The following is a 9,414-nucleotide window of genomic DNA, read 5'->3' on the forward strand; positions in this document are numbered from 1 at the left end:
TGATTAGGAAAAAAAAAAGTTCTTAATTTTAAAATGAAATCAGGAACGTACCGCGACCCTGAATACAGGATAAGCGGTAGACGATGGATGGATGGATCAGGAAGGTAAATGCACACACGCACTAGCAGGGAAAAGGTTGCGTTCCCCTTTTTGAATTCTCATGTTTCACTCTTCTAAAGTGCTCAGACCGTCTGCAGGAAGCTGTTGAGATCCGGGACGATGTAGTCTGTGAAGTGGCCGTCGATGAAGCCCTTCCCACTGTTGTGTATGAACCAGCAGTAGACGCTTGAGCCGTGCCTCTTATCCCGCCTGTAGTCCTTTTGCCAGCCCCTAATACACACAACACACACGTTTACGTTTTTCCACCAGAGGTGCGTTCGTCCCCAGATGTGTTTCCTGCAAGCTAAGACGTACCTGGTGACGAGCAGCTTGTTGCCCTTCACTTCCATGGTGGCCTGTTTCTTCAGAGGGTCCGCTCCCTCGTGCATGTCGTACACACTCACCTCAGGCTCTCTGGAGAACTGACCTGTAGAGGTCACACGCACATGTTCAGCTTCCCATCTACCAGTTACATCAGTGTGAGGCTACGCTGGTTGGTAGAGTTAATTCAGTTTGGGTGGACAGTTTAGTTTTCTGAGCTCTAAGAGGGTTTTTTTTTTCTAAAATGATGGCTCTACCATCGGAAAGGCCTTTCTGATGGTTAAGAGGTGGAAATATTCTAAATATAGCATACAATAAAACTGATATTGATGTTTGTGTCTCAAATATGTTTTGCTGCTGCTCCCGTCCACAGGATCATGTCTGTTTCTCCAAACTGGGGGGTTGTTAACCTCCATCTACTGTAGGTGATACTACAGATACGGATAAGCACCTACAACCCCGCTTCAAAACATCCACACTTTCCCTTTATTTTGTCTGTTTACAGTATGTTCAAGTAAAATAATGTATACTATTTTGTCAGATGAATACTACTTAAGTAGCTGTCTTCACGGCTGTGAGGTAAAACAATCTGTGCCTTAAGATGCAGTACCACTAATGGCCACTAGATGCTGGCTCCAAAAATTCAACTACATTGATGTTGACTCGAAACATTTTGTCTTGAGATTTTAGCTAATTTGACTTATTCTAGTGCGAGTTCGATTACAGTTCTGTCATTCCGTTTCCCAGATGTTATTGTCTTGAGAGACTAAGTCCCGCCCCTTCTGATGGACCACCAAGGGACCTTGTTTAGGAAAAAATATATTCAGTAACGGAGAGAGACAGATAATGTTTTCATCCTGTTTGAATTGTGCAAAGAATTACAGATATGATGTTTGAATTTAAAGGATGATTTGAACGGAGACGTACCGATGAGTCCGTGGACCAGAGGGGAGTACTGGTTGTCATTAGGAATGTAGACACCGAGGAAGTCAACGTTGACCGGGTGTTTCTTCCACACGCGGTGCAGTAACACCATCACCTGGATGTTATTATTTATGATGATGGAGACGTGGGAGTTCTTCACAATGGAAATCCTCACACTGAAACACAGAAAGGTGAGATAGAAACGACCTGGACGTCAACGCGGTGACATGGACGCTGTGATTGAAGGGCGTGGCCGTTACCCGTCCTGCGTGATCTCAGCCGTGGCGGCCCAGGTGAAGGAGTAGTTGCTCCTGCCGTCAGTCACGGCGATGCCATCGGTGCCGACGGTCACGCTGACTCCATCAGGCTGGTAGTAGACAGCGATACTGCCGAAGTAGGTGCTCTGTTTGCTATTGTGCCCCTGCTTGGAGCTGATCAACCGGCCGTTCACCACCACACCTGTAGGACAGGAGGGTGAGACAGGAGGGTTGGACAGGAGGGTTGGACAGGAGAGTTGGACAGGAGGGTTAGACAGGAGGGTGAGACAGGAGCATCAACGCAAGACAGTCCAGGGCTGAGGTTCAACTGGCAAATGTGTCAAAATATGAAAAGTAGACATTCATTGTTGGGTTTAGACTTAGGTTTGGGGGAGAAAAATTATATCCCTGCTGTTAAAATGCTACAATATGCAGCACATGTAGCATTAAGGACAAAAGGAAGTACCTGATCCACTGTCGGACACCAGGTTGAGGATGTGGCCGGGGGTGGAGTCGATGTTGAAGCAGACGTCCATGTTGCTTCCGGGCAGGTGGACGATGAAGTGAGGGTCGTTATCCACTGCATGAGAAACACTGAGCTCGTCACACACCGACTACTGGTCACATTTACTACAGCAGCTGGAGGAGTGTGTGTGTGTGTGTGTGTGTGTGTTACCTAAGTTGACCTGTTGAGGTAGGGTCATCTCCTCTGGGCCCTTCACAGCCTGGCTCGGGGGGGCCATAGTGGTCATCTGGACCCAGGGCGGAGGCTGGTAGACCACACGGACCGGAGCCAGCCCCGAGGACGCCGAGCCTCCTCCTATTCCTGTTCCTGCATACGCACACATGACATAGTTTCATCAGCATTGCTGATTCTGTTAACAATGTTGATTAGTTTATTTGTATGTGATTTTGTTGTGTTATACATCATTATCTTTAAAATATCCTTATTTATATTCTGATAGTGATTTAAACCTCACCACCCCGGCATATATGAGTGTTTTATTATTTTCTTTCCTTTACAACGTCCTAAATGTTAGTGGAGCGTACTTGGGTGTCAGAAAACTATCAACAAAGATTTAGATCGTAATCGATTTCCAAATCCTGCTGCAAATCCTTTAAAGCCAAAGCAAGATGAATTAAAAATGAGGTTCAGACTTGAATCAACAGTAAAAAGGTGCATCTTCTGTCAGGCACCTGAGCAGCAGCCATGCTTGGGGTCCTTTGGGGAGTCGGCCAGCAGCCTCTCCGTGGCGTCCTCGCTCTCCACCAGCAGAGCGGTGAGCGGAGTGACGAACTGATGCTCCACGGCCAGCGCCATGATCCGCTGGGTGATCTTCCTCTTCTTGGCCGCCGTGGGAGCCAGAGACCTGCAGAACGCAGTTTGGGGTGATTTGAGGGGTTTGTTTGCATTCATTGACTATTAAGAGTCTTGTTTTCCTCACTGTACCCTGTTTGTGAATTTGTGACCTTACCATGATGTCACGTTTTCTGTCTGTTGTCTGTATGTCCTCTCACCTTTCAGAGATCAGCTGCTTGACGGTGATGTAAGCCCACATTTGTCTGGCGAAGCCCGTGAACGAGTGCTGCTGCTTGGCCAGCTCCATGTCCAGCTCTGTGAGGTCGCTCTCTGTCTGCAGGGTGATGTCCATTTGGGCCTGCAGGACCAGACGGGGACAGAAGACACCGGTGAAACCACTTCCACACCTCCAACTCTCATCGTCTGGCTGCCCGTTAACGGAGCGGTGTGCGTTTTACTCACGGCAGACGCGCTGGTGAAGCTGGTCAGGGTGCTGCTCTCTGACGGCAGCACTTTCCCGGCCACCACCAGCTCCGAGCCGCTGAAGTACTTATCGAAGCGGTTCTGGGTGACGTCTGACACCGAGTCCTCCGGGAACTGGACGGTGATCCTCCTCAGCAGAGGAGAGGAGACCTGGCTGTAAAACGCCTGCAGGGGAAGAAGAGGAGGGACGGTAGAAGGTTCATCTTCAAGGAAACTAAACCTGGATCTCCTGCTTGTCACAATAATATCCAAAATCTTGTTGCAAGCTAAAGTCGTTAAATGACAATAGCTCAGTTTAGCTTCATAGAAAGTATATAATATATGTGGCAAAACTATTATTACATTCAGTGAAAATCTTTACTTTTTACTCCAGAAGAATTAAATAATTGAAATTGAAATAGTTTTGAAAAGGGCTTAGGAAGGATTCAGATTGATGAGCAGGTTCTGGATACTGGATTCTGATTGGCTAACATCCACAAACTTGGAGTTTATTCGACTTTCATGTAGGGAACGAGGATGTTTCTGGCCGAAGTTAAAGTTTTCCGCCATGTCTTCGTACCCGTAGCTGCTCTGCAGCGTCGTGGTTGGCGTAGATCCTCTGAGCCATGCCCCTGTTCTCCATGGCAATACGCTCCAGGAAGTCATAGTCCACGTCGAAGCCAATGCCCAGCGAGAAGAGAGAAAACTCCTCCCTCATCACCCGCTTCACATTCTTCTGGATGACGCTCAGCTTGATCTCACCTGCAAAGGAAAATCAGCATATCATCGTTGCTAACTGCGGTTGCTAACTGCGGTTCCTAACTTAAATCGTTTTATCAGCAGCTGAATGAGTCGGTCAGTCTTACCCACAGTGGGGTCTCCGTCAGACACCAGGATGATCATGGAGACGGAGCGAGGGTCAATGAGCCCCTGATTGGATGCCTTCACCAGCATCTGGACCGCTCTCATCAGGGCCTCGTTGATGTTGGTGCCTGGAGTCGGTAAAATGCAGCCATTAACACACAGATGTTAACGTCCAGCAGGTTATCAAAGCAATCAAAAAGAGCCCCACTTGATTAAAGAATAATATTCTCTCACACCTCCGTTGGGTTTAATGTTCTGGATGTATCTCTTGGCGTCTGCGACCTGAATGGAGGAGCCGGCGACCAGCTCCTCGCTCCAGCAACGCACGTTGTGGTTGAAGTCGATGACGCTGAAGTGGTCATCGATGGTCAGGTCGTCCAAAATAGCCAACATGGCCTCCACTGTCTGTGGGAGAAGTTTGGAATTAAATGCACTCTGCAGAGTGACCACATGGTGGCATCTTAGTAGCTAACTGCATTGGTAGCGATGGTAGCGATGTTAGCATGGCTGCAGTAGTGACATGTCAATCACAATGTAGCCCCGCCCCTAAAGCATCCCCTGCTTTCTGGTCTGTTGGACTCTAAATGGACCATAATGTATGAAATGAACATCAGCCTGGATTGAAGAAGACTTGAAACTGGAGATTGAGACATAAACTCATGTTTCCAATGTTTAGTGGGGAAATAAATAGAGAGGTAGGGTCATTTTCTCATAGACTTCCATGCAATCAGACTTTTTACAATCAGAGGAGTCGCCCCCTGATGGCCAGTAGAGAGAATGCAAGTTTAAGTCACTTCAGTTTGGATTCACTTTTTAGAACCTGTGTGAACAGGGACGCAGGAATGTATGGTTGGAGGGGTCAAAGTGCACAAAACTCCATGTAAACAAACCACTTACTTGCTTCATCTTGACTCCCCACATGGATCCACTGACGTCAATGACAAACACAATGTTTTTAGGAAGAGGTGAGGTGTTGGAAGGAGCGAAGAAGTGGACAAAGTAGCCGTCTGACACCTGGAAGAAACAGGGTTCGTCTCCGTTTCTAGCTTTATGCGGTATTTAGTGAATGGTTGAAGCTTTAAACAGGAGGCTGGGATGAATGTGGTGATACCTGTAGTTCCCCGGCATTGCTGTCCCGGATCACATCATACTTGACGGTGAAGACGCCGTCTATAGCGCTACCAGTGCAGTTGTCACACTTCCTCTGCTGCTGGAGGTTTGGCTTGAAGACGATGTGAACCTGAGGACAGACAGACAGACAGACAGACAGACAGACAGACAGACACATTCAGATGTCTACCTGCACATTTGGTACGTAACTATTGTCTCTGCCAAGCCTTTGTTTTCAGTCTTGTGTGTATGTTCTTTAAATATTCATAAAACATCAGAGAAGAGCATATATTTGCACACCTTACCTTTGAGAATAAATACAACATATATGATCATTTTGAATGTTGTGTCCGACCCTTGTGTCGTACCTTGTCTTTGGATGACGTAGCTTTGATCAGGCCTGAGAACTGCTCTCCGAGGGTGTTTGTCGTTTGTACCATGGCAATCCCTTTGGGCTCAAAGATGTACACGTCCACCTGAAGAGAGAGAGACCGGGGTCAGGGAAGATCTGCAGACGACACACAGACGCAGGAACACGTTTGTTTAGCGGGACATCCTCACCTGGAACTGGGGCACCAGCCTGCCGGGCTGCAGGTACAGCGAGTGCTCGTAGAAGCCCAGCCTCCGGTGCATCATCTCCTGGTAGTGGAGCTCAAACTCAATGTTGCTGCCGGGAGGAACGTGGACTTCCGTCTTAAAGGTCTCCATCTCCTGGGAATTGGCCCTGTGGAGCAGAAACATGTCAGTGTGTGTGACGCCGAGGAACTCACCAGAGGACCTGGAGGAGGCTGGTCCGGTACCTGACGATGCCCGCCGCCTTGCCTCTGGCTCTGGCCTGGGCGTACAGGTTCCTGGCCACCGTCTTCTCCTTCACCGAGCCCACGAACGTTATCCCGTTCACATTCCTGCAACGGACACAGTGAAAGGTCAGAGTTCGACAGGCTCTCCCTGACAGGTCAGGACTGTGTGGAACTGGGCTCACATGGTGAAGTTGGTGATGAAAGCTCGTTTGGGGATCTGGACGTTGAAGCCGATGCTCTGCGACTTGGAGCCTGAATTGACCACCGAGCTCCTGACGGTGGTGTGGGAGAAACGCGACGTGATGCGGCTCTCCACCTTGTAGCTCTTGACGGTGATGTCATCTCCACGGACGGCCTGTGCAGGCGATGATAAGGGAGATGTTAAGCAGAGAGGAGGATCTGGATGTGGACACTGGAAATCCTCGTAATATACCGATAGCAATGAATAAATGAAATGCTCTAACATAAAAAATACATTTAAAAATGCCGTGGCAGGACTGTAAAAACCCCGTCCAATCAAAACAGTCGGGCTGGATAAAATAATTGGACGGCCTGCCTGTCTGTCAGTGCTTACTTCCTGGTTGCACTCTGATCTCGAGCACTTGTTTGGCGTTCTGGGGGAGTGGCTTTGATCGGAGGTCTGAACCAGGGGGCGATGCGTTCAAAGTCAAAGTCTCTGTGGTTTTTCCTCATGACCCACTCTGCCTTTAAGAGATGCATTTCTCTCACTTATTCCCTACTGTGTGCCACAAACAACTAAGATCTTAAAGGGTTATTCCTCCGTTTATTTAAATTTAGAAAACTTTATCGCAACATAAAGTCATTTTTATTCTGCATCCAACTTGGATCAAGACTTCACTGAAATTCTGACATTTAGAAAATAAATGTTATACATCACACACTGAGTAATGACATGACTGACCGACTGATTTGAAGAGGAAGACAAAAAGAGGGGACCAGAGCAGGATCGGGGCAGATCAAAGTCAATAACCCGTCAGTCATGGGAATCTCTTCAAACAGCAGCATTATTGACTATGAGATAAGCTTCAACTCTGTCACAGTGGAGGGGCTCGAACAACAAACGGGGAGTCATACCTCAAAGTCTTCCTGCTCCTCGCTGGTCAATATCGCTCTCTGAAACACACAAACACATCAGCTTCATCATCTGCATCTGAGAGGAGATTATTAATCAAAAACCGCTGTTATGAAGAAGATGATACGGGATCACAATCAGGATCAGAGTCGTTTCGTTTGATGACGCCTTGTCTGTTTGTGTGACCAGTAAATCAGTGTATGTTAATAAGACGAGGCTGTTTGGAAGGAGGTCTCACCTTGTGTCTCTCCCGATGGTCCCGTATATCTGACTGGTGGCAGAAAGAAAATTAGGATGAAAATCAGATTATGGGTTAAATATTATTATGTATTTCTTCTGTAACAACTCAGTAAGTCTGTCGTAATAATGATGAAAGTACATCAAGCAGTATACACCTGGAAGGATTAATAAGAACAAGAATTCAGAAAGCAGACAAACTTAAGAGAGTATTCAATCATGGCAAGAAGTCTGTTAAATAAAGGCAAGATTTGAAGGTCAAAGGTCAGGGCAAAGTTTTAGACTTCATTTTTTAAAAATGTATGTATAGACAAAAAATTGCTCCCACCTTACAACAAGTATTACATATGCAAAAAACTATTTAAATGTATGTGAGAATCATAAAAACCATTGATGTAACAAGCAGGAAGGATGTCTTCTTGTCGGTCATTAAGCCAAACAACCACCAATAGAAGCTAAATATATTCTTATACATCAGAATATGAATTTCATGACTCGAAGGCGGTACTTTGATTTCAGATTGACATCGATGTTTCCTCCCCGGCCCTGTGAACGCCATCCAACTCACCGTCTCATCCTTCCATTCTCCGTCGATCACGAACTCGAAGCAGCGGCCGTGTTGGAGGAGCAGCAGCCCCAGAAGCAGCAGCAGCAGACGCCTCATTGTTTCCAGGCCTGTGGGCTCAAACACACGTACCCATATATCAGAAAGGCAGCGCTGGGAGACACGGAGAGGCTCCAGGAGACACAGCTCAGCTGAAAACCGAAGGTTGAAATCCACTGGACTGGTGGACCCCCAGCCCCAGTCAATATTTGTTGTGTTTCACGTCGGCCAGAGAGGAGAAGGAAACTTTGAAACTTGACCTGCAGTGTGGGCAGGGTAAATAGGAGGGATCTGACTCATTTCCAGAGATTTCACATCAGACAGATTGTTTTAAGGTCGCAATACCATCGTGGCTCACACTCGGCTAAATATCATTCTGGTCTGTTTCTGATATGAAGGTGGCAGCTTTTAACCAATACAAAGGCACAGGGATGAACTTTTTCCTCAGTTTACATGAGAAATCTGTAATGTTGCATTTTGCCCACAAGGTGGCACCAAAGTACCCCCAACTGCTGAAGGCTGTACGTCTCCTTCTTCATGTTATAACGCTAAAAGACAAGTGCAGGAGTTATTGTTCATTTGATTTTCACTAAATACTTGATTTTATAGGATAAATTCATTGTGAAATTATGGAGGATTCTATTTTACACTGTAACTAAAAAAAGTGTGAATAAAGAAGTTTAATAAAAAATGAGATGAAAGAAGAAGGAATGAAGGATTAAAACTCTCCAACACTGAACATTTATAGCTACTGAATATTTTAATCTTCGAATTAAATAAAATACATAAACATTTCAAAGTCTTTGAAACATATTTCCTTTGTTCAGAGGGCTATGCCATATGCAGTTTAAATTGTTATTACAGGTGAATTTCTTTGATATTATTTATCATGGAACCAAGGTGAGATTTGAGGCAGCTAAAGGTCGGTTAATCGTAATGGCATGCTGCCTTCAAGTGCTCCTTGTGAAAAAGAACTGTGAAGAAGAACTGAGCATAATTCTTCATATGTCAAATACAAATAAAACAATATTTTAAGAACCTATTAAAGCTGAAGATTCAGAAAGGACAAAGTCACCAGCTGAATGTCAAACATGGGGGTCATTTTGAATTAACTACAGACTAATGTAATCACAGGTTCATGTCAGCCACCTAGTGGTGATTACTAGTAGGACACGCTCCTTTCAAACGTGCTCTTTGTGTCAAATCTGACTAAATGTTGAGAAAAACAAACAAGTGATGGTAGAAAAAAATTGGTTTACTTCACTTTATACTTCAACTCCACTACATTTAGAAACTTAAGTTACTTTAAAACGTAAGATTTCTTTAATACAAAAGGCATGCAG

At 45.8% G+C, this 9,414-nt stretch overlaps 1 protein-coding gene across 1 annotated transcript; it reads right to left on the minus strand.

Moving 5' to 3' along the window:
* Positions 1-32: 32 nt before the first annotated feature.
* On the minus strand, positions 33-8,239 carry itih2 (inter-alpha-trypsin inhibitor heavy chain 2). Its single transcript, XM_084038760.1, has 21 exons — positions 8,036-8,239; positions 7,469-7,501; positions 7,233-7,271; positions 6,320-6,492; positions 6,138-6,242; positions 5,899-6,061; positions 5,706-5,813; positions 5,339-5,467; positions 5,125-5,241; positions 4,464-4,632; positions 4,230-4,355; positions 3,944-4,125; positions 3,364-3,549; positions 3,120-3,259; positions 2,799-2,971; positions 2,278-2,433; positions 2,068-2,181; positions 1,605-1,803; positions 1,348-1,520; positions 415-526; positions 33-330 (listed from the first exon to the last, which is right to left on the minus strand). Exons 1-21 carry the CDS (start codon positions 8,129-8,131, stop codon positions 183-185), a joined length of 2,841 nt encoding a protein of 946 aa, XP_083894886.1. The 5' UTR covers positions 8,132-8,239; the 3' UTR covers positions 33-182.
* Between the last annotated feature and the right edge of the window lie 1,175 nt (positions 8,240-9,414).

This window comes from Eutrigla gurnardus (genome assembly GCF_963514095.1).
Source record: "Eutrigla gurnardus genome assembly, chromosome: 21".
Classification (NCBI taxonomy): domain Eukaryota; kingdom Metazoa; phylum Chordata; class Actinopteri; order Perciformes; family Triglidae; genus Eutrigla; species Eutrigla gurnardus.